The following is a 24,068-nucleotide window of genomic DNA, read 5'->3' as shown; positions in this document are numbered from 1 at the left end:
GCTTGGTAAAGGAGTATGAGGAGGATGGGGGGGTGGGACATAGGGGTTGGCTTACCATGTAGCAAGGTTTCTGTGAAGGCCTGTGGGAGTAGAGTGTGTGGGGAGGAGAACTGGGGATGAAGCCTGGGCCTGAGCATTCCCAAGGCATAGAGGGCCCAGCCTCGCCCACCCTGCTTAGCAACTGGTCAGAGCCCGTGTGCGGAGGCCTCCTCGGCTTTCCAGGCAGCTCTCCCTGCCCCTGCTCCCTCATCTTCACTCATCCCCTTCAGTGACCTGCCCCTCACCCCTCCTAGCATGGCCAGGCCAGTCCAGGGTGCCAGGAGCTCACAGAGGTCTGAGCAGACCAGGCAGCCCCTGCAGGCGGCCGAAAGGGTTCCTGCTAGGAGACAGAGCAGCTCAGACCAGGTGGAGCTGGGCCACCAGGTGGAATAGAGCCCATCTTTCTAAGGTGCGCTAGAGCTGGTGTGACCCTTGGGCCCCTACCGCTCAGACAGCAGGGGTGGGGACAGGGGCAGCTGGGAGTCCTGCCTCTAAGGCCGGCCCCAGGCTGGTTCCACACCCCACCCCTTCTCCAATATTCTTGCCATAAGTTGTTACTAAAGAGAGTGTATTTTCCATGGGGCATGCACTCCATCCTGGCAACAAGCTCAGGCAAGAGGACTTCATGGCCATAGTCTACAGATGGGAAATAGGGGACCAGCGAAGTCGAGGCACTCGCTAGGGTTGCCCCTCTCCTGCCTGCCCTCCCCATCCTCCTGCTTCCTTCCCCAAATGCACACAACTCTTCCAGTGTGTACCCACCTAGGTCCTCATTAGGCGATTCCTGATGTCCTTGTCCTTCGGGGTGGGTGCAGGAGGAGGGGCCTAGAGACCTCAGTGCCCCTCGTCAGTGGGACTGAGCTTTGGGGGCAGAGGGAAGCAGATGGGGATTGGGGCTCCTTGCCCAGCCCCCTTCGCTCCCTACTTAAATGCCCCCTTCATCTTCCTCATCCTCAGAAGATGTACTAACCGTTCACGTAGGCTTAGTTTCTGTTTATAAAGCTCATCCGCATCAATTTTGTCTCTGATTCTGAACATTGGCTCCATTTTGCACTGGAGAAACTGAGAGCAAAAGATTACTTGACTTTTTCAAGGTCATTCAGAGGAGCAGGGACCACAGCCCAACCCCTCATCTAAGGCTATCTCTGCATCCTAATCCAAGGCCTGGATACCCAGACGGGGCCGGGCCTCTGCAGAGACCTCAGGCAGCTGTGACTTTGTGGGGAAGAACAGAAGTCCCGTGACCACCTAGGGCACTGCCATGACAGGGCCAACAGTCCAGGATGGAAGGCCCAGGTGTCAGGCTACAGGTGGAGAAGGAGTGCAGGGCCGGGTGATCCCGGTTCCCCTCTGCCCCTGGCCCTGAGTTGCTCCTCAGGCCATCCTTGGCAGCCGTTCTCCTACCTTTAGGGTCACAAAGCATTTCTGTCTGTAGGGGATCTCACTGTTCCTCTGCCCCAGCTTATGGGTCACCCTCCAGAGGGAGTGAGCCAGCTGAGTGACCATGGCCATGATTCTTGTGGCAAAAACCCCATCCTTCAACCTCTCTCACCTCTTTGTCCTGACACTTTTCTCTCTTAGTTTCTATTCCAGTCCCTCCTCCGCGGGGTCTGATTGAATTATCCCTTTGCCCAACCCCCCACACCCCCCCCCCCCCCCCCCCCCCCCCGCCCCGTTGGCGTCTGCAGGGGTGTGGACGTGGGAGAGAGCAGGTGAATTCTCCGGAAGGCCTCAGAGGTCCTGCGTCCTGCTCCACAAATGCCAGGACGCTTTCCTCCTCTCTCCATCTCCTAATCTTTTGGCTCCTTGTTCTTCTCATTCCCTTCCTCTGTTCCTCTCGCTCTTCGGGGGACTCGGGGACGCAGGCACAGAGGCCCCATCTCCTGAGGGCAGGTGCTGTCTGCTCGCTCACGCAGGCGCACCCCACCTTCAACCCCACCTGCAGCGTCCCAGGCCCGGGGACGCGGGAGGCCGCGGGCAAGGCGGGCCCCCTGCTGGCCCGCATCACCCCCACCACCCCGGACGGCACCCTGTCTCCCTACTCTTGCGAAGCCGCAGAGGCCGCCCGGGGATTGGGGGGCCGGACTCGGGGCTCGGGGCGGCGGCGGGAAGCGGGGCTCTGGCCGAGGGGGGAGGGAGGCCGGGCGCAGCCCCTCGGTCCGCGCCCCGTGGCAGCTGGCCAGGTTGTGGAGCGGAGCGCAGCCTGCGGCTCTCCCAGGGAAATGTGATTTCCCCTTGAGTGAAGCGGACTGTGCAGCGTGGAAATTGGCTCTTTTCTGAGCGAGCGGCGGCTGTGCGGAGTCGGGGCGGGCTGGGGCCCGCGGGAGGCCGCGCCGGCCCCTGGAGTGAGCCGGGAGCAGCCATGTGCTGAGAACTCATTAGGGATAAATCAAAGCGGTACCAGCATGAAGCCAACACCCTCCCCCGCCCCACCGCGCCTCGGGTCCCCACCCCCTCCGAGACCCCCTACTACCTCCTCCTCCTTCCCCTCCGCAGCCCAGGCCCCCTCCCCCCGGCCGGGGAGCCGCGCCCACCGCACGCACAACCGCGCCCACGGCCTGCCGCCCACCCCAGGAGCGGGCCTCCGACGGGAGCCCGGTCCCCTCGCAAATAAATCTTGGTTGTCTGGGTTGTGTTTGTTTGCTTTGGGGAGGGGGTACTGGTAGCAAGCTTAACTCACGGCCCCCAGGCATACAGCCCCTGCGGCCTTGCCCCGAGCATGGCCCCGGAGCTCACATTCAGGCCCTCTCATCTTCCCACCACCATCCCGCCTTCTCTCCAGGCCTGCCCCTGTCTCCCAGAAGCGCCCCCCCACTTCCCGGCCACATGGGCTCCCCCACATATACCCCCCTGGGGAGATGAGAGCACCCCGGGGGGCCCAGCCCAGGGAGTGTGGCCAGAAGGTTCCTTGGGCCCGATCCATCTCTCTACCGGCCCCCAGGGGACTTCACCGCAGCAGGATACAAATCCACAAATCTCCCACGAAAGGGTGAGCTTGGTCTGAATGGACTAAGTGGAAACTCATTTCCCCACCAAAGGAAGAAGGGAAGAGAAAGAGAAAAGCTTAAGAAAGAAGGAGGGGGATGAGGCTGGTGAAATTAGCTGTTGGTGGCAGGGAGAGGGGGCTGCTCTGCCCACCGCGGCTCTGAGGACTGAATTTGAGGAGTACCGGAACCTGCTGGTTCTTGTAATCAGAACCCGGCCCCGGGTTATCACCTTTGTTTCTCCCACGCCTCCCCTAGAGAGAGGGGCCAGTGATGTAGTTAAGGAGCCCGGAGCTGGGGTGTGGGCCTCTGACCCCGCCTCGTCACCTCCCCACTGGAGACCCCAGGGGACTCCAGTTTCCTCATCTGTAAAATGCATGGCATGGGCCATGATGTCCAGCCCTAACATTGTGATTCAGTAGTTGCCTGGGTCAGTGAAAGGCATTCCCAGCCTCATCTGACTGGTTCAGGTATGAAGCCTCTTTTCCCCCAATTCCCCAGGTAATTTTCCATTGAACACCAAAGGAAACACCATATTGCCATATTTGGAATCAGGTCTCTGTTGGGGTGGGGTGGAGTGGCTTCTGGTGCCCCACTCACACAGGGCGCTGGGGCCCTGCGTCTGCTGGTGGAGCTAAGCCAGCCTTCCAAAGGGTTCCAGGACTGGGGCATAAACCAGAGGGAGGCTAAGGTGCCACAGTTAATAGAGGCGGGGGCAGGAAAAATCTCCTGAGCCCTCACACTCACTGACATGTTCATCTGGGGGTCTCTCACGAACCACCTACTATGCGTGCCAGACTCATGACAGGCACCGAGCAGAGAACACCACCATCCACCACCCCCACCCCCAGATCCCTCCGAACTTAGAAATGAGACTTTGATGAAAGTCACTACAATACAAGGTGGGAAAGTGATGAAGGCCTTGAGAGAGGTGATGTAAAGCGCTTTCAGGTTTCAGATAACATTTGCGAAACCCTTCCTGTCCCTCCCAGGCCTTTCTGTGGCATCCCTGTCTTCACGAAGCAGCCACCAGGAACACAAACCGCAAACCCTAAACCCCCCTGGGGCCTAAAAGCCAGACCTCAATCCCCAGAAAAGGGCTGTTTTCCTGTGCTTGTGTTCCCAGGAGGGAGAAGGAGGGTGCTACGTGAGGGGAAGGCAAATGTAAGCCACCTTTCCCAAACACCCTCTCACTCCACTCCAGCCTGCCACTAGCCTAGCCGGGAGCCTGGGACCTGAAGCCCTGGATTTTTCTTTGAGCTGCTTCTTTGTTCCTGCCACAGGGCCAGGGAGGGAAGGGGAAGAGGGGGCTCAGGGCCTAAACCAGCTGGGCAGGTGCCCCTCCCTGGGCGGGCTTGGCTGGTCCCCCTTCGTCCCATCTCAATACCTGCCCCTCCCCAGCTCAGCAGGCTGGGGCCCAGGAGGAGCAGAGGGGAAGGGAGGAGGGAGAGGTGTGGAGGGTGGGAGATGGACACAGGAGAGCGGGGAGAGGGTACATGGGGACAGAGACTCCACCAGCTGTGAGTTCTGGGTCCTTGGGTTCTTCTTTCCCATAAGCTCCTGCTAAGTGGTGGTGACAGTGATAGCAGCCTTGGGGGACAGGCCTCACCTCCCCGATCCCTTCCCCCCAAGCACATTGCAGCCAAGCCCCACTTGGAGGGCGGAGGCAGGGGCCCACAGGGGCTGTAGCACAGTGATGGGGGGGGCGTCCTAGAAGGGGGAGCAGGTGCCTTCTCTCAGCAGCCGGCCCAGGGTGGGGGTTGGGTGGGGGTGGGCTGAGACCCAGGCCAAGGCTCAGGGCCCATCTGAGCATGTCGCCTGCTAAGGAGGAGCGGAGGCGGGGGAGGGGAGGGCGGGGAGGTGAATAAATAATAGGAAATAAAACTTCATGAAGCAGAAAATAAAAGGCAGATTATACAGATGTGGCAATTTGAAGGATCATTGCCTCTGTCCTCTTCTTAACTGCTGCATCTGGAGTTTTGAAGTAGCGTACCCTCTCCCTCCCTCCGCCACGTCCCCGCCTGGCTAGAGGCCCCCACGGGGCCAAGGCACGAGTGGGGACAGCACCTCCACCCGCTCAGCCGGTGGCGGTCCCTAGCACCATGCGAGGCTGCCCAGCCTTGGCTGAGCCTGTGGGGCTGGGGCAGAGGGTGAAGGGGGGCTGGGTGTTTCGGGGTGAGGCCCTGAGTGAGGCGCGTCTGGGGCTGCGTTTGTGTGAGGAAGGGGAGCATCTGTAAGACAGCAGGGTCTGGGTGAGGACAGGGTTCGTTATGAGGAGCGCGCACAGGGCAGGGATGACAGGAGGGAACCTGGAAGGTCAGGAACAGAGTGAGGAAGGGCACCCCTTGCCAAAGGGGCTTTGGCTGAGGGGTAGCTGGAGGGTGAAGTCTAAGTCTCTGTATCTTCCTGCAGGCAGCTTCTTTCTCCCTCTTCATCAAAATTCATTTGTTAAGCTTCACTGTGACACTGTGCCAGGTGCTTATAAACAGACATGGTCCCTGCCCTTAAGGAATTTCCAACCTAAGACACACACACACTGACATTTTGTTTATTTTATTTTAAATATTAATGTATTCCCCACCTTGTTCCAGAGAGGATTTGAGACAGCTCACAGGAAATGCATGCAATAAATTAGGAAAATACAAATAAGAACTGAAGCATGAGGATCACAGACAATACAGTGAGTGGTCCTGAGTGGCCGCCGTCGAGCTGTAGATAGGCCTTGAGCCTCGGGCTGGTGGCCAGGTGGAAGGGCTTCACGGTGCCTTACCGGACGGAGAGAGTCATCGCTTTTCTGTCCATGTACCTCCTCCAGACCCTGGCCGTGTCACACCAACGGAGACAAAGACGTCAGAAAACCAGAAGCTTCCGCCTGACACCAAAGGTGAGGCAAAGGCCCATTTGGCTCAAATATCCTCATAATCCTCGTGTGTTGCCTCTCAAATCCACTGTCACAGAACCATCAGAGAATCATTCATAGAAACAGGGGAGTCAGAAGGGGACAGGTTTAGGGGGACGACACTAAGTCCAGTCTTACGTGTAGTAAGTAACATCTGTGCAGAAACTTACCCCCTCCAGGAAGATTATTGAGGGCCACGTCCTGCCCAGTTAGAACTCCGGGACTGAAATCCAGCACGGAGACCAGAGCTGGAGGTTTATTTACATCAGGAGGCTTTCCCAGAAGCTATCCTGAAGGCCTCCAAGAGCCGCACCTGGGGGGAAGGCTGAGTTCAGGGGTAGGAGGAGCAAGCAGAGGAAAGACAGAAAGAGAACATGTAAGAAGGGGGAAGAACCAGGAGAACATGGAGGCCAGAAGCCCAGGGGGGATATGGTTTTGAGAGTTACACTTTTAGACTGCAGGTGTGGGGCCCTGAGCGATGGAAACCAACTTGCCCAGCTCCTACCCTTGGGAAGCGTACGTTCTACTGGGAGCAGAGACAGAAAGAAGAGGAAAGTGAATGAGGGGAGAGCAGGGGAAGCGAGGGATGTAGAAAGTTACAGACTTAACTGGGGGAGCACGGCTCAAGGAAGGCTTCCTGGAGGAGGCAGCATCCAGATACAGTTGGTTTCCTCCCCTTCCTGGTACTAGTAGGACTCAGAATTTCTCCGCAGCTGGTCCCAGTCCCCATCTTTTGCGTGATATTGTCCCACCACCACCCCCATCTCAGAAGGTGGACTCTGACTACCCTAAGCCCCTGACCCTAGTGGTTGGCTCAAAGCGGGGCACATGGCTCAAAGTGGGCAGCTCAGAGAGACTCTATTCCTGGAAAGAAGCAGATGGTCTCTATGGGCTAGACTGGCACCCAGAAGAGGGCGATTTGGTAGCTACGGGGGCCATCTTGGGACCATGAGGGCTGCTCCTGCCTCCTAGCCTGGGAGATGGAGCCCAGAAGAACAGAAGGGGGTAAGCACAGTGCAGAGCCCTAGTTCAAGCCTTACCTGACCTGGATATAGACTGTCCCATTATGGGAGCGATGAAATGGCCCCCCCCCCTATTTTTTTTGCTAAAGCCTTTTTGAGTTCAGATTTGTTACTTGCACCTTCCAGGAAGAAGGAAAGCCAAGGCCTTGGTTGCATTCGCAGAACCTAAGCTGGGCCCCAAGGAGGGTAGCGTGCATGTGGTAAGGCCAGCAAGGCCGTGAACTAATAGCTAACTTGCTAGGCTTTCCTTCGGTGCCAGGCATTGTTCTGAGATGTTTACGTGCATAATTTTACTTATTCTTCACAAAGACCCTGTGAGGTAAATAGCATTATTATCCCCATTTGATAAAGAAGCAAACCGAAGTACAAGAGGCTAGGTAACTGGCCTGCAGTCAGCTAGAAAAGGGACTGCTGGGACTCGATACCAGGCAGTCCGACTCCCGGTCCCGGCTGCTGAGACCAGATCGCGCTGGGCCTTGTGCAGGGCCAGGCAGGTCTCTGGGTCAAAGGTCACTGAGAGGTGAGGGGCATGAAGGCTGAGAAGACATTGGATTTGAGGATTAAGGGTCATCAGTGGCCCTTCTGGTGTGTCCCCATTTCAGGGAAGGGTAGAGCAGAAGCCAGTTTGCAAGGTGTGAACGGGAGCCAGGTGTGAACGGGAGAGAAACAGCTGGCAAAGACCACACATCTGTGGGTCTCAGCCACAACATGTGAAGAGTCAAATGCAGGTTTTTCTGTTCCTTTTTCCTCGCGAGGGTGATATACTGGAAGTTGTTTGCAAGGGATAAGGAAGGGGGTAGAAAATAGGCCCAAAGACTCAGATGGGACCGCCAAGGCAGAGCGGTCATGGTAGGCAGGAGAAGCAGGGGTGGTGTGTGGTCTCGGGGAGGAGGTCAGTCCCAGGAATGCAGTGAACACCTCTTCTTCTAGTGAAGGGAGGAGGAAGGGACAGGTGAAAGTGCGAGCCATGGTTAGACGGCAAGGGGACAGAGACAGCCAGGAAAGCTGGCAGAGGGGCAGTGGGGAGGAGCCCCGGCGGGGAGTGTGGCATTCAGGAAAGCCATAAGTATGTGCGAATATGTGCCGGCATGCGCGTGGGGGGGCGGTAAGGGAGGGAGAAGGGCCGGAAGGGGGATTGCCAGGTTGTCCTAAGTTTCCAGGCCATTGGCTTTTCCCCCCGTTTTCATTTTTTTATTTTAGACTTACAGAACAGTTGCACAGTAGTACAGAGGGTCTCCAGGCCTTATTCTGACTCTACCTATTGGCCTTATTCACTCAAGTCATTTCTTAAAGCAAGACTCCCAGGCTGGCTGCCTCCCAAGCCACGAGCCTGTGCCTCTCCGGCTGGTCCAGCCCACTCGGTGGCAGGCGAGGTCCTGTGTGACCTGCCCCTCCACCTTACTGCCGCGTTTCCCTTGCCCACCCCCACCCCAGCCCTGCAGCCCAGCTCCTTCCAATACAGCCCACCTGTTGTCGCCATTGGACTCTGACCCCCAAAAGGAAAGGACCCAAGCCCTGGGCCTCAGCGGCCTTTTACTCTTTTCTGGCGCCTGGCAAACAACCAACAAATGAATGTTATCAGCAGAAAGCCACACAAAACGGAGATGCCGGGAGACCAGGAAGAGGTTACATTTGGGGTATCACCTGGGTCATGGCGGGCCCAGGGCCCTGGAGGCTGAGCCCCCCTAGAAGGGAATGAAGGAACCAAAGACAAACTTCAGCCAGCCTTACAGTGCCTGTCCCATGTCTGCAAAGAGATGCCCCAACCCACTTCCCAGATGGGAAAGGAAGCGAGGGTGGACACAAGGTCAGACGGAGGCCTGTGGGTCAGATCTGCCCCACACCTCAGGACTGGGACTGGGAGCTCACTCACTTTTCACTTTTGTGGGGACAATTCTTTGGGGAACTCTAGGCTGCCCACATATGGCTCCGGAAAACCTTTTTCCTGTCCATCTGCAGGAAGATGTCAAGAGTCAGAACCGTTTGCAAGGCTGACTTCTCCAGAAGGTGGGAGGCCTGACCTGGGTTTAGGGAAGTGGAAGGTCCTGGTTCTGCTGATGGTTGGGGACAAACAGACTTAACTTCCTCTTCTTCAGGGAGCGGAGCTCTGCAGCTGGACACCCGGGCCCCACAAACTTGAAAGATACAAGCCCGCCCCCCAGCGGTCACACGTCAGAACTGCAGCCTAACCACGCAGTCTGCGAGCTGTGCCAGGTGGTGGCGCCCTGAAGCCCGGATCTCTCGGGAGGCTTCAGGTGCCCAGGTGAAAGACAGGTGCCATTCCACACGAGCAAAGCAGCATCGAAGTGCCACGCACGTGCACAAATGCAGACAAACCTTCACCTTTTATTCTGGTTTTAGGAATATGGGTACATGTTCAGCGAGGTCAAATAACCCACTCAAGGCCAAGCTTGTGTCGGTCCTGGGACAAGTCACATCTACTTGTTGCTAGTTCTCACCTATTAACTGCACATCAGTGACCCAAGCTGCTTTAAAAATATATATCCGTGCCCCTGACCCAGATCTACTGAATCCGAATCCTTGAGCAGAGGGTGGGAATGTGTCTTCAGCAGGCCTCCCCCGCAAGATGAAGTGCACCTCTATGTGACAGCAAGGAACCAGAGACCAGGACTGCTACCACCGGGGGGCCAGAGACGTGTTTCAGTCATTCTGGAATGCCCTCGTCCTGGCCCATAAAAAGTGGTCAATATTATTTGTGAAATGAATGAATGAACAAATGAGTGGATGAACAAATGATTGAGGCCCCCCAAGGCTCTGACAGCCTGCAAGCGCAGTGCTCCACACACGTGCACACACACACACACGCACACACCCGTATACAGGCACACAGACCCGCATAGGCACAGACGCGCCCGGGCGAAGGGAGACCCAGGCTGGCCCCCTGCAGGTGGCTCCAGCTGTGCACATCTGCCTGACCCTCCCTTCCTGACACATTCGTGCACACCTCCTTCTTCACTGGCCTGCATGTATTGTGCACCCACTTGGTACCCGGCCCGGCCCTGAGCCCTGGCCAGACACCCCTTGTGGTCCCCAAGGGCCAGCCCCACTTGGTGGCGTTCCAGACCCCAGGGCTGGTTTCCAGCACAGATGGGAGGAGAGGGGCCCCGGCAGGAAGGCGGGAGAGCAGTGCGCCAGCCAGCAGGCCGCAGACAGGCAGCAGAGGCCCTCTTGGCGGGCAGCCTGCTCGCACACTTGGCTGAACAGAGACAATGGTGGCTGCTTCGCCAACCCAGCCTCCTTCCCACAGGCAGAGCCTGAGGTCCCTGAGTGTCCGGAACCTCCCCCAGAGCCCAGCTGGGAGGCAGCCAGAGGGCAGCACAGGGGGACTGCCCAGGAAAGGCAGCAAAGCCCCCTGAGAGCTGGCGGGGAGAAAGAGGGGTCTGGAAGGTGGCCTGGTGCCCCTCCTTGGGAATGCAACTTTATGGGATGGGGTGTGTGGGAGGGAGCCAGCCTTCTACCTGGCCCTCCCAGCTCTCAGACCAGCTCCTTCCAAGAGAGACCCCAGGGGATGTATCACGGCCTCTTGCCTCTCGGCCTCTCCCAGGGGTCTGAACCCGGAGGACCTCCTTCCCTGCTCTGGGGAAACAAAGGCCCCTTGTTTCCAGGGCTCTGCATGGAGCTCTGGAGGCCCCAACCCCTTCTGGCCCTCACTGACCACCAAGGGCTCTGCTCTGATGATTAGCAACTGGATGTGTGAGGTGGGGCCTCTCTCATCTGCCCCGGGTGTGTGGATGATTGTAGGGAGAAAGGACACAAAGGCCCAGGGCCCCAGAGTCAGCCTCACCGAGTTTGTCCTCGAAGCCCCACTGAAGGCCTACCTGTCAGGGGGCGGGGCCGAGCCACCCTGCTCTCCCAGTCACCTGAGGCTGGCTGGGGTCTCCCAGGACCTCCCACCGCAGGTCACCTGACTCCCAGAGCAAGACCATCCTCAGGGCTGTGGCTCCCCGGCTTGACTGCCCAGAGGCTTCCATTGCCCCAGCCTCCCTTCTGGAAGCTCAGGGCCCGCGGGTGCTCTGATTCTCAAATAAGCGCTGAGCTGCCCCCAGGCCCAAGAAATGTGGCCACTCTGGACTGTGGAAGGGGGGAGGGTGACATGGGAGTGCAGCCAATCCCTTGACCTCTGTCCTCCCTTGGGAGTGAGCAGGGACTGGGGCAGCTGGGGCTGCCGTGGGGGTGGGCACAGCAGTATTAGGAGAGCTCCAGTGAGGACTGCAGAGAAACAGGGCCTGTCCTTCAGCGGGCAAGGGGAGGGCCTCATGCCCCAACACGGACCCTGAAACAAGGCTCCTCCATGGGGTCTCTCAGGTCCCCCCCGAACACGGGGCCAGAGTCCTTGTGGTGGTGCCAGCCTCAGAGCTGATTGCGGTTCCTCTTGGGTATGATCTTCCGGTAAGTTCTGCGCTCCGAGATGTTGCGCTTCACCTTGGCCGTGGTGGGGGCCTCTTCCTGGTGCAGGGATGGGCTGGAGTGGGACTTCTTCAGGCTGGGCTTGGGCTCCTGAGTGCCTCCGGCTTCCCTCCCCAGCTGCTCTTCCCACAGGTCCAGGTCATCCGAGGGGCAGTGCAGACGGGCCACCAGCAGCTGCACGTAGGTCTCGTAGCGGGTTTTCTGCAACACATGGGCCCCACCACCTTAGTGCCACCTCAGCTCCAGGGCGGGAGGAGGCCGGAATCATGAGGGGCAGACTGCTCCCACATGTACACAGCCCTGGTGGTAAAGATTTCTGCAGAAAGAGGGCTGGACCAACAGCCAACGTCCGCACCGAGCCTGAGCAAGCGGACTTTGCAGGACACAGGAGCCACATCCGTGCCCAAACCCTGCAGTTATCTGGACAGTATTATAACCAGCCCAGCCCTGTTCTAACAGCCACCACCCTGTAGTGCTGTAACTAACGTCTCCAGAACATGTTACATCCCCGAGACACTAAAATATCCATAACCCACTAGGCCTGATCTGTGCGGCGCGGCACACAAACAGCTCACATCTGTACTGAAGCCTAATTGAGTCTGAATCGCATTTTAACAATCGGCATCTGGAGAGCGGGATGCTAACTACCTTCATCTGTTTAACGCTCCGAAAGCCTCCGTAACTAGCAGCCTTCGGATACGGGTCCCAGTGTATTAAGTGCATGCTCATCCTCCACTCCACCAGAGCCTCATCCCAGCCCTGGGTGGCTGGGTGGCCCAGGAATCATTGTCTCCACTTTATAAGGAGGGGAATGAGGTCTAGGGAGGGGCAGGGGCTTGCTACAGGTCGCAGCTGCTCATGGGCAGGGAGAGGCTAGAATTCTGCAGGCAGAGCTGGTCCTGTCACCCCAGGGCCCCTGCGAAGCAGTGTACCGACGGCTGAGGATGCACCTAACAAGCCAAGGGATGGACCACAAAGGCAGGGAGGGGGCAGCACGAGGCCCCGCAAACACAGCCGGGGATGACACGGACGTTCCCTTCTCTGGTCTCCACCTCTGGATGGCTCTGACCCCCTCTGTTCTCATACTGCCCCTCACCTACCCCTCCTGCTTTGGGTCCCAGAACGCGTGCACTGACCAGAGGTGTAAGGTGAAAGGGGGTAGGGGGTCAGCTGGGGGGTCAGGGGATAAAACAGTGCGGCATCGATCAGAGGGCTAAAAAGGTCCTCAGTTAGGATTATAAATGAGGCACGGCCCTGACCGGAGTAGGATATGAATTCATCAGGTTTGGACAAGCTGTTTTAATCTCTCCTTGCCTGTTTGCTCATCTGTAAAGTGAGGATAACGGTCCCTACCCCAGAGCTGTTAGACAACTAAACAAGATAATACAGGCAAGTAAGACAAGCTCCATAAATACTGCCTATTAGTACTAGGTAGGTATTAGGGGAAATAATTCAACTAAAATACCGTTTTCCTTTCAATTTAGGTAAAGCCAAATACAGTATACTCTTAGGTGAAAGTGATAAAACGTCCCCTGTGAGTGTTTCCAGACAAGCAGCTTCTAGGTACCCCCAGGACAAGAAGTGAAGGGGTCTGAGTGCTCACGGACACGCACACTTTGTGCAAGCCCCTGCACGCGAGAGCGCACACGGGGCCTCCCGCAGCCCTGAGCGGCCCCGGGAACGAAGGCTGCAAGGCCGGATGCGGCCACGAGAGGGCTGCAGAGGGCCCGGCCGAGGGGGCGGGAGAGAGCAGGGAGGGCGGAGACTCAGGAGCCTGACCTCATACTCCAGGTACTCCTTCCTCAAGCGGTAGTCCTCCAGCTCGCGGCTCCGGCCCCGCCGCTCCGGTAAGTTCCTCTGCAGATCCAGCAGGTCGTCGGAGGCAGCGTCCAGGCAGTTCTCGTGGGATCGATGCTGCTCCTCCTGGGAGCGGGAGGCGGAGGGGGAAGCTGTCCCACTGCACCCCCCTCCGTTCCCGGCCCCAGGTGCGCAGCCCACACATTCTCCCTTGGTTCCCAGGCCCAGGTGAGCACCGCACCCCCCTCCCGGTTCCTAGGCCAGGTGCGCAGCCATCTCCCACCTCGTCCCTGGGGCCCGGGCAGTCCCCTTCCCCTTACCAGGGAGCTCTGGGCCGGGCCCACAGGCAGGATGGGCCGGACGAATCTGCGCTGGGAGCCCACCGCGGCCGGGAAGGGCGGTGCCGAGTGCGTGGCGGCCGCCAGGTTGATGCGCGCGATCCAGGAACTCATCTCCTTCGCAGTGCTGAGGGCAGAGGAGGCCGTCAGACCCCAAGGTGACAGAGTCGGCCCTGCCTCTCTCCCCCCAGCCCCCTGTGGTCTGCACAGCCTTCCAGACTCTCAGGACCCAGCGCCTCAAAAAGCCAGAAGCCTGGCCACCAGTCGAGGTGGTTGACCTCTGCCGGTGGTTATCATCATCCGTCAAAGAGGAAAATCTAGGAAGGCAACAGATTTTAGATCAAAGGCAAAAAAAAAAAAAAAAAGAAAAGAAAAAAATCAATTGCTAGAGGCTTCCTGGAATCCTAGCTTCGGAAGTAGGAGGGTTGATGGGGGGGGGGGGGGGAGGCTCGACCAGGGAAGAGGCGCTGCAGTGGCAAAGTGGGTGGGGTCAGGGGAGCAGGTGCAGGACCCCTAGGACCCCTGCCAGCCGCAGCATTCTCCTGCTCCCACCAGGGCCCCGGCCAGCAGCCATCAGAGAGTGGTGAGCAAGGGACCAGGGACAAGAGAGCCAGGGCCTTGCTGCTGGTCCGTCCCCCCGGGGACTTACGGAGCCTGGAAGAGATAGAGGCGCCAGTCGGCAGTCCGCAGCTGGAAGACGTGCGGCTTCTTGGTGTAATGGGTGGCCGGCGTGGCCAGCGAGTGGTGCACCCCCACGGGCTCGTCCACCATCTGTCCCACCAAACTCTCCCCTGCAGGGGGGCAGTGGTCCTCTCCCTGCCATGGGGCACAGGGTCTCAGAAAAGAGGTGATCACAGGGGCCCACCGTCCGAACCATTCTGGGCCTTTCCCTGTTCCCCACCCTGCCTGTCAGGGCTGTGCACCCCCTTCCTACCTTCAGGAAGTAGAGGACCATCCCTCGAAGCAAGGTGTGGAACATCTTCCAGCCGCGCTTGCCCCATGGCGCTGCCCCAGGAGCAGAACACACAGGAGGTGCTGGTACCCCAACCAGACTCAGACACACATGGTCCCCTCTCCCCGCCAACTCAGTCCCTCCCCAGGTGCACGTAAACACTCAGCGACATACCAACACCACAAAACAATCAGGAACAAGCAGGTGCCACGCCTCACACCCAGGCAGTCATGCTCGGACCCCACAAACAACAACAAAAGCAGATGTGAGGGCCGAGGATCGATGAGGCATGGCCCTGACCGGAGTAGGATATGAATTCATCAGACGTCTTTCTGGTCCCAGCCAGAGAGGCACAGGGGCTTAGGTCCTCTTGCAGAAGAAGGCTGACTTCCCTGGAGTCACCTCCCACCCTTGCTCAAGCCCTGTGGCTTCTTGCGGCCCAATGCTAGTTCCCTGGCCGGTCACCGCACCCTGTCCTATCCATCCAAGATCCCATTACTGCTCTGGTCCTGTCGCTGCCCTGCTCTAAAGTCTCCACCTGTCTGCGGAGTGAGGCCAAACGCACCTCCTGCCATTCTGTCACACCCTGTTCCCAGCAGACTCTGCCTGCTCCTTTGTCTGAGGGGAATGCCCTCTGGCCTCTTGTCCTCCAAGGTTCAGCTCAGATACCATCATTTCCCAGAAGCCTCACCCATCCCTGTCCGCCACATCTCACCCCCACAAACCAAACCAAAACCTAGCCCTCCTCCACACCCCCATACTTGATCTCACCCTCCCTACACCCCTCAGCCATGTCCACCTTTTATCCCAGACACTGATGTGCTCATCTAACCTCCCCCTTACCACGGGGGGCTGAGGGGCAGGGAGTACCTAGGTCTGTCTTGTCTCTGCACCCCCGCCCCCTGGCGTCCTAGCCGGCGCCCAGCACATGGTCACCATCAAGGAAGGAACACAGGCTGCCTGTCCTTGACCCGTGCCATCTTTCTGCACGCCGGCCCACACGTCAGCCCGTGGCCCTGTGCCAAGCCACTCTGCACGCCCGCACGCACACACACGTGGGTTCGGCGGCAGACACAAGCTCTCCACACAGCAGGGCAGCAGGCACTCACTCTTCTTGCCATCCGCATCGTGATGCATCTTCCGAGCCAGGATGCCCTGCTTGTAGGTGGGCGCTGTGGGGTTCTGGGCCAGCTGGAGGAAGGGGCTGCTCATCTTGCCGGTGTGGGAAGACACCTGGGCCTTCTCTGCTCTGCCTGCGTCTTCTTCATCCCTGGACATCAGAGAATCAGGCTGGGGGTACTGACCCACGGCCTCAGCACCCTCCACCCTCTCTCTCTCTCGCTGGGGAGCCGTACCCCAGGACCCCCCAAAGGAGTCCTTCAAAGCCAGCCCATCCATTCCTGTCATCCCCACCCCCCACGGCCCCTGGCTTCTCCAGGTGTTACCTGGACCCCTCTACCCTCTTGGAGACTCACCCAGGGCCTGGCCTCTGGCTGCACCCCACTCAGAGGGGAGCACTGACCAGGCCCCCCCGCCTCCCTGGGGCTCCTCCAACTCTCAAGTGGGCGGGTGGAGGGAGGACAGGCCCAGAGACAGGGGAGGGGAGCGGGGAGTGGAGGGAAGGGGGACTCTCACTTACACGGCCCATTCAAGCTTCTCACTTCGGATAGACCAGTAGAGGGCCTAGAGCAGAAGACACAGTGGGCAGGGAGCCTCGGCCCGTGGGGCCCAGACTCTGCCCGGCAGAGGTAGGACAGGGGCAAGCTGCAGTCTGCCTCTTCCACCCCCAGCACAGCTGTCCTTCCCCCTCGAGCAGGAAGCAACTCATGCGTGCATCCATGTGCCCGTGCGTGCGTGCATGCGACCGTTTACGGAGCACTCACCACATGCCAGGCACTGTGCCCGACGCTGCAGACAGGATGAGCAAAGCAATCCTAGTCCCTACCTGAGCTTAGGGAGGCCTGAGCTAGTTCTCCCGGAAAGGAAATGAATCATCCAGCACCATCCTGCCCAGAGGGATCTGAGAGCAGGGACAGCTGACAAACAGGGGCAACAAATGGATGGTGAAGGAATGAGAAAGTGACCTAACAAAGGGTATTCATGGCTGTGCATCTCGCTTGCCTTCGTAGTCCTGGCAATGCCTCGCAGGGTGCCGGGCACACAGCGACAGTTCCAGAAATGTTCACCACACAGACAAAAGAACCAGTGCATCATTGCATGTGAAACTCTGTGTGCCCTGCGCCGTGCTAGGCCCCCGACGACCTTTATTTCATTGTGGGCACCACACTGTAAAGTGGGCGCTACCCCAGGACGAACTCGAGCAAGCTGCCCAAGACGAGAATTCAAACCGTAGAATATCCAGCTCCTAAGTCTCAGACTTACTGCCACTTAAAACCTTGCCCTTTGTTCGTTCCGAGAACCCAAAACCCCAGTGTATCTCAGATTCCCCATGCCTCAGAATCACCTGGAAACTTCAGAGAACATTTTAGGGGGTCCCAGCCCCAGAGATTCTAATTCAGTAGGTCCAAGGCAGGGGGCCTACGAATTCACACAAGCCAACAAGTTCCAAGGTGCTGCTGCTGGTGAGGACGCACACTCTAGTACCTTCCATAAACGGGCTGTGGCCTCCCAAGGGCATGGCAGCAGAGCCAGGCCCAGGCTGAGCATCACCCACCCCCCCGCCCCCGGGGGACAAGGAGCTACAGAGGGAGCCCTGGCATCACGAACCCAGGGGGCAGCCCCCTGTTCCTTACCTTCAGCAGCTCCTTTGGGAAGTTCCCGCCGTCCCGCAGGCCGTTCAGGTTGGTTATGAATTCCTGGTAGCTCATGCTCTTCCCAATGTTCTGTGGCCATTGTGAGAGGTAGGGCAGCGGGCACACACTCCCCACCCGCAGAGAATAACCACCCTGTCGGCCACTCTGGAACCTTCTCCAGTCCTCCAGACCTACCTCCCCTGGAGCCCTTCCATGACCCTATCCCAGGCCGCTGGCCTCGAGCTCCCCCGCCCCTCACCTGTCCATGCAGGTCCGTGTTGAGGAGCATGACGGCACAGGTCAAGGTGTGAACGGAATCTGCCCCGGAGGGAGGGGAGTACAGAGGAAGCTCGTTACCACCACGACTCCTGCCTTTCCACTGCCCACGCGGGGCAGGGTGACCCTAGGTGCTTCTGGTTCTCCACAGCCCCCGAACACGCTCCCACGGGCTGCTACTCCCATGCCATCCTTCTCCCAGGCAACCCAGCATGCCCTGCCCTGCCCTCGGGACCCACGCCTCCCTACCTGCAGAGGAGAAGGCCCCGGGATTGCAGTAATGGAAGCGTTTGGAGAACTGGTAGAGGATTCGCTCCCGCTCCTGAGTCTCCCCGCTGAGCACCAGGGCCTGGAGGAAGTCCCTGGAAGGAGGACCAGAGTCCAGGCTAGAGCCCAGGCTGCGGCAGCCAGCAGGCTCCAGAGCTGGGGGCCGATCAGAGTCTGGCCTCACCAGGGTAGCACCTCCCAGCCATCCCTCCTCCCCAGAGAGGGCCTGGAGGCCTTACCGGAGGGCTCGATCCAGGCTCTGGCCTCCAAACTGGAAGAAAGACAAATACTCCTCAGCCACGGCCCTACTGAAGTCATTGCTGCGGAAAGGAAATAGGAATGAAGCCCGCATGGGGGCGGGGGTGGGGGGGTAGGGGTCTGGGCTGGGGCCGCGGATGCCTAGGGGCCCCAGGGCCTGCGCACATCCCCAGAGGGTGAGAGGGTAAGGGGGCGGCCCAGGTCTGGTCTGCCACGGGCACCCGTCTACTGCTGAGTGGGGAGGACACGTGGAGTTGGGTGGGGGAGACAAGGTGGCCAGGTCTGGTGGCTCTAGGCAGGGCTCAAGAGTGTGGAGAAGGGGTGACAAGTGGGACTAAGAGGAAGAGGCAAGGCGCTGCAAGGGGACGGGGGTACGGATCAGGACGGGAACGATGGGGTGAAGGTCAGCAGTGGGGCGGCCAGTGGACGGAGTCCGTTGACCACTCTCCCTCTGCTGACGCAACCTCCAGCCGTGCTCAGGCTCAAAGCCCCTTACTTCTTCTGCAGGTAGGCAGCCACTTCAGACTTCCGGAAGCCCTCCAGGTGATAGAGGCGAGAGGCCAAGTTGCAGGCCACCTTGTCAGTGCTGACACCATTAGCCAGCTTGTCTCCAGTCTGTGGCCTTTGGCCTTCCTCCGGGGACTGCGCTTGGGGCATGGGGCTCTCAGGAAGCCTGCAAAGGTCCAACAGTGTCCTCAGACTACCACGTGGGATGGACAGGAGGGAGTACCGGGTCAAGCGTCCCTCCAGGTCAGTCACGGAAGAGGTGCTCAGAGTCCACACCCAAAGCCCAGCAGGGGAGCTGGAGTGCCGGGGGCGGGGGGGAGCAGCTGGACCAGGGCCTCACTGGGGAAACTGGTCCCTGACCTGGCCTGGCCTGGCCTGGGCGCCGGGAGGATCCAGAGAGGTGGTGTACCTGACAGGCCAGCAAGGGCTGGAGCCAAGCTTAGCACCCAGCACCTTCTCAGGTAAACCACGAGGACGTTCTGGGCCCAGTTCACCTCAGGTGGCAGGTGCAGCCGTTTGAAGATGCCAGTGGTATTGAATCCAACCCCAGGAGGGATGGCATTCGTCTCCCCGACCCCCACCAGCCACTTGTCTCCCTCACCTGTCCTGCCCTGCTCCTGATGCCTCCTTGCCCCCTTGCCCCTCCCAGCCCCAGCCCCAGGCTTCCCTCCTAGAGCTGGAGCCAAGGAAGGTGCAAGGGTGAGGGAAGAACAAGAAGCCAGACTGGCTTCAGGCATGGCGACAGCTGGGGTTGTGGTCAGAGATGGCTTCCGACCTCTTCCCTCTCACACCGGCAGCCCTGTGGGAAAGCAAGCCCGCACCTCAGGGGCCCACATGGTGACCTGTTCTTATTATGAACATACACAGGACCAGGCCGCCCCGACACCCTCGGGGAACACTCAGCATCTGATGCTTGGAACTTTGGAAGTCACCAAGCCCAATCTCTGCCGGACTCTTCCATTTCCCCTGCAACACGACAGCCGGGGCTGGGGGATCCTCCTTATCGGAATATTCCAGATCCCAGTGACCACAGTTACGGAGATGTACAGGTAAACAACATCAGCAGAACCTGCAAATGTTCACGGATAGACTGACCACTTATCAAATGAGGCTGCGCTCGACAGCCCCTCTCTCCTAACACAGACGCCCATCTCTGCCCCCGACTGGGCCGTGTCTTCTCTGCTCACTTCTCCCTGAGGCTCCTGCACACCCAGGGGGGCCAGCGTAACGGAGCCCCACTGAAAAGTGACCTACAAATCTCACCCCCCAAAAACACAGGGCTTCATGAAGTCCGTGTCAGTGAGGCCAGAAGATTCCAGGAATCGCAGAAAAGCCAGGGACAAACAAGGAACCGAAGGAGTTAGGTCCGGTGGACAGTTGGAAGGGAGAAAAATAACGACACGCACGTCACATCTGAAGAGAACTATTTGATCATCAGCTGAGCAAGCTCTAAAATGCTTTTACAGAAATGACCTAGTCGACTAGTGTTGTTACTAAAATAATATCTAGATGGGGAGTTACTTCTGGGGAAAAAATAATGCAAATATAAACTGTCATGGGGCTGTGTACTTTAAATGGGTGAACTGTATGGTATGCAAATTATTTCTCAATGAAGCTGTTTTTAAATTAATTGAGCCGTGGGGCCTGCTTGGGATTCTCTCTCTGTCTCCCTCTCTCTCGGCCTCTCCCCCACCTCAAATAAAAAATAAAAACTTAATTAATTGCAATGAAATGAAATAAAATGAAAAAATAAAATATGATAAAAATAACCTCCATGACCTCACTGTGATAGTCAAGCACAAATGAAACATCCCGTTGGACCAGCAAACTAGGGCCAGGAAAATTAATCCAATATTGTGCTGAAAATAAGATTAAACTTATTTATTTATGTAATATTTAGCATCATAGCAAGAAAAGCCCCAATCGAGCCTTTTTTCATTACTTACTATGAACATATGGTTCTCATTTCAGGTGGATTTGCTTACTTTTATTTTGGGTTGAATTGACTTTAGTTTTGGTATGACGAGCCCTCTCTTCTCCGATCCTGAAAGACTCCCCTGATTCCCAAGCCTCCCAACACCTCCAGAGGTTGTATAGTTTTCCAGATGCATGAGAGAGACACACTGCCTGAGGTTCTGGCCCCATCACCCAGTGACACTGACATGGGGGGGGGGGGCCGACCCTCACGTTAGTGCAACCCAAACCATCACTGGTTCCTCCCAGCCTCTTCAGGATGTCCCCTCCTCGGCCAGCCAGAGAACAAAACCCCTTTCCTGGGTGGAGGCCCCAGGCACTGACAGCCCCCTGCAGTTTCCGGAGGCAGGCAGACATCTAGGTTGGTTTCCCAGTGGTCCTATTCCTGCCTCTGACCACAGTTCTGGGGTTAATCAATCCTGCTATGGGCCCCAAGATCCACTTCCTTGGTTCCAGTCAAACTTCCCCTTGGGGTTCTGGCTTCCCCTGAGATCTGAGCCATACCCTTGGCCTAAGGTTCACTGATGGATTTCTCCCAGGCACCTCCTCAAGGTCAAAGCAATGTGACAAGCAACATCACAAGCTCTGACCTTCCCACTCCCCGCCCTGCCTAGCATGATTCCCGTTGTTCTGGGCACATGGCCCTGGTCAGGTCCGCTGAACACCTCCCACCCCTCTCCTGGTGTCCAGGCTCTTGGTCCACTGCCTCAGCACACGCAAATCCTGCCCCATGTGTCTGTCTGCTTTGGGGTTTCGCGTGCTTTCAAACCCTCCAGTATTGCTCAAAACTGCTGACACCCAGTCATAGAATCCTGGCTTAATAGATGTTAGTATGTTAAATCCCAATGGGCATTTCTCATGCTCCATCCAGACCAGGGTATTCATAAATGTATCCACAATTAGAAGCCAGAGAGCTGGTTAGTCGAACACTTACCCTTCTGCAGAGGTCAAGCGAGCACCAGGCTGGACGGCTCCAGCCTCTGGAGTCCTGGCTGGGCCTTCACTCCTTACTTCCTCCCCTGGCTGTGGGGCCTCTCCTGCCTCCTCTTTCTCCAGGAAACGTGGCTCTGCCCCACCTGTCTCCAAGAGTGAAGGGCGTGAAGCATCTAGTGTCCGCTCAGGAAGACTGCTGTCCCAGTGGGGGCCCCGGGGCTTTGGGCTGCCTTCCCGGGAGGACACGGGGCTGGGCCTGGGGCCGGGGCCTCTGTTCTCAGACTCGGGGCTGCTAGGTTCTGGCGATGAGGCTGGGCTCCCCCAGGGGCCAGGAGCCAAGATGCGCAGAGCAGACTCCTGGGGACACTCAGCATCACTGTCACCTGAGGAAGAGCATGGAGGGAAGCTGACATGGGGCGAGCAGCAGGCTGAGGGCCAAGGGGAAAACCGCCTGGGCTGCCACCTCCACAGGCTCCCTCCCTGGGGCTCCTCCCCCTGGAGCTGGGCAGCGCGTTCTGTCCCTCCTCCAGCAGGCGGCGGCGGCAGGGACCTCCCACATGCAGAGGCAGCAGGCAGAGGGCTCCCAGGACTCCCGTCTCCAGGCAACCCTGGGGCTCAGGACTTCCTAAACCCCTAAGACCCAGGCATCAGAAATGCTGGGTCTTTGGCACATTTCTTCATTAATTCTATGATATGAGCATTTTTAAAACCCATTGTATGAATGTAGTCACAGAAGGAGAAGCAGGATTTCACCCCTGCTCTGGTTTCAACCCGATACAATGGGACTTCTTAATGATATCTATGGATCCAAGGAGATCTTTGTCCCCACCCAGATCCAAAGCCTCCCACACCCAACTTCCCAGAGCCCATAACAGATCTCACCTCGGTCCTGGGAGATCAGAGGCACCTGGGGCCAGGAAGGACCCTCTTCTGTCTGCCAGCCTTCTGGGCTGGGCAGGGCCTGTTGAGAGAGGCACAGGATTTCCATGAGCCCTGGAGGCACCGAGAGGGGGGGAGGGGGAGGGGGGGAGAATGACTTTGAGTATCCAGGGCCCCTCCCTCCCTGCTCTCTTCCCACCCAGACAGTAGGGCCCCAGTCGAGTCTGGGCCCTCAGTTCAGAGGAGGAATCCTGGATGAGAGAAGACCTGCATCCTAGGGGTGCTGATGCCTGCTCCGAAAATCGAGAATCATCAGGGCTCACGCTCCTCCATACAGATGGGGAAGGGGGGGCCAAGAGAGGGTAAGTAACTTGCCCAAGGTTGCACAGGACGTACGGCAGAGCTGGGATCAGATCCGACTTGTCCTGTTTCCCAGGCCAATGCTTTGTCCACACAGGATGCAGCAGGTGGGGCAGGGTCAAGACTGTCTGCCAGAGAAGTCTGAGAGAGAAGGAGAGGCAAGAGGTTTGACCTGAGGGAAACTGTTCTTAGGGCCTTTAATGCACCCCGCAAGGCCTCCAGAGTCCCTCATCCATGCTCACTGACTTCTAGTCTTCTCTGCCCCCGTCCTCCTCCCTCCGTGGTCTGCAGTACCAGCCCAAGGACAGCCTGTATTATAGGGAGGGTGACAGCGCCCAGGCACTGGGATGGGAGCAGATGCCACCTGCTGTGAGGATGGGGCTCCCGGGCTTCCCTCTGAGGACCCCAAGGGCCCTAGAGCAACAAGGTCGCGAGAATGCACTCTCACGGGACAGAGCCACAACGCCCCGCACTGGACGCCCCAGCCTTCGGGTCAGGGATCTCCAACAGTACCTAGCAGCTCCTGTGATCTTGGGGTCAGGTGGGAGAGCTGTCTGGTTAATGGCACTTCTGCACTGTTCTTTGGGACCCGAGAGATTAGAAAGTTACAGCCCCGCTCTGCCATCTTGAGTTTCCTTATCTCTTGAGCAGAGGGCTCCCTGGGAAAACTGTGCTCCCTACGGTCTCCGGCCACTTGTCCCCAGAGCTTGTCCTAGTTGCTATCAAGGACCTCTGCCATTGTCACGCGACCCGATCTATCGACCCTGGGGAGGGAGGTGCCTGGGTGGGAATGAAAGACGGTGAACTCAAAGTAACCAAATGCTGAAATCTCTCAAGAGACCAGACTCTTAAAACAGCTATCTCCCTGTTTGGGGCAGAGGGCATCTTGCAGGCTGAACGCTGCCCTGTTACGGTTGGGAATGTCCTGGAGGTGGGAGGGGTAGAGTCGAAGAATGGCCTGGAACACACTGCAATTGGAGGAGCTGTTTGTTCTCCAAATGTGTCCAGACACAGCCTCTCCGGAGCTGGTGAGATGGAGACATTTGTGGACTTACTGGCCATCACGTTCTGTTGACATCATGGCATTTGTACAGTGTCCTGTAATTCTGAAGGCCACACTGGGCCTGCTTTTCTGCCACACTACTTCAGGATTCCAAAAGGCCCTAGCATCTAAAAAGAGTGTTCCGGGGCGCCTGGGTGGCTCAGACGGTTAAGCGTCTGCCTTCGGCTCAGGTCATGATCCCAGGGTCCTGGGATCGAGTCCCGCATCGGGCTCCCTGCTCCTTGGGAGCCTGCTTCTCCCTCTGCTTCTCTCTCTCTCTCTCTCTGTGTCTCTCATGAATAAATAAATATATTAAATAAATAAATAAATAAATAAATAAATAAATAAATAAATAAATAA

The 24,068-nt window shown here is 58.0% G+C and overlaps 1 protein-coding gene across 7 annotated transcripts in view; it reads right to left on the bottom strand.

Moving 5' to 3' along the window:
- Positions 1 to 9,270: 9,270 nt before the first annotated feature.
- Positions 9,271 to 24,068, bottom strand: part of PSD4 (pleckstrin and Sec7 domain containing 4) — a 23,194-nt gene continuing 8,396 nt past the window's right edge. For 4 of the 7 annotated variants that reach the window (XM_035001088.1, XM_035001087.1, XM_035001086.1 and 1 more), the window contains 15 exons: positions 22,682 to 22,807; positions 22,310 to 22,388; positions 21,429 to 21,810; positions 18,510 to 18,686; positions 17,995 to 18,075; positions 17,738 to 17,850; positions 17,472 to 17,530; positions 17,213 to 17,302; positions 16,099 to 16,142; positions 15,569 to 15,729; positions 14,442 to 14,512; positions 14,157 to 14,323; positions 13,490 to 13,634; positions 13,152 to 13,295; positions 9,271 to 11,573 (listed from right to left, as the gene is read on the bottom strand). In XM_035001088.1, the coding sequence (XP_034856979.1) occupies positions 11,316 to 11,573; positions 13,152 to 13,295; positions 13,490 to 13,634; positions 14,157 to 14,323; positions 14,442 to 14,512; positions 15,569 to 15,729; positions 16,099 to 16,142; positions 17,213 to 17,302; positions 17,472 to 17,530; positions 17,738 to 17,850; positions 17,995 to 18,075; positions 18,510 to 18,686; positions 21,429 to 21,810; positions 22,310 to 22,388; positions 22,682 to 22,807 (2,097 nt within the window). In that variant the 3' untranslated portion in view covers positions 9,271 to 11,315. Of the gene's footprint in view, positions 11,574 to 13,151; positions 13,296 to 13,489; positions 13,635 to 14,156; positions 14,324 to 14,441; positions 14,513 to 15,568; positions 15,730 to 16,098; positions 16,143 to 17,212; positions 17,303 to 17,471; positions 17,531 to 17,737; positions 17,851 to 17,994; positions 18,076 to 18,509; positions 18,714 to 19,707; positions 19,714 to 21,428; positions 21,811 to 22,309; positions 22,389 to 22,681; positions 22,808 to 24,068 lie in introns of all 7 variants that reach the window. The other 3 variants (XM_035001092.1, XM_035001091.1, XM_035001090.1) reach the window with 3 other exon arrangements.

The sequence above is a fragment of the Mirounga leonina genome, unplaced genomic scaffold (genome assembly GCF_011800145.1).
Source record: "Mirounga leonina isolate KUSES-001 unplaced genomic scaffold, KU_Mleo_1.0 Mir_125, whole genome shotgun sequence".
NCBI classification, from domain to species: domain Eukaryota; kingdom Metazoa; phylum Chordata; class Mammalia; order Carnivora; family Phocidae; genus Mirounga; species Mirounga leonina.
This window is presented reverse-complemented; position numbering and strand designations above follow the sequence as displayed.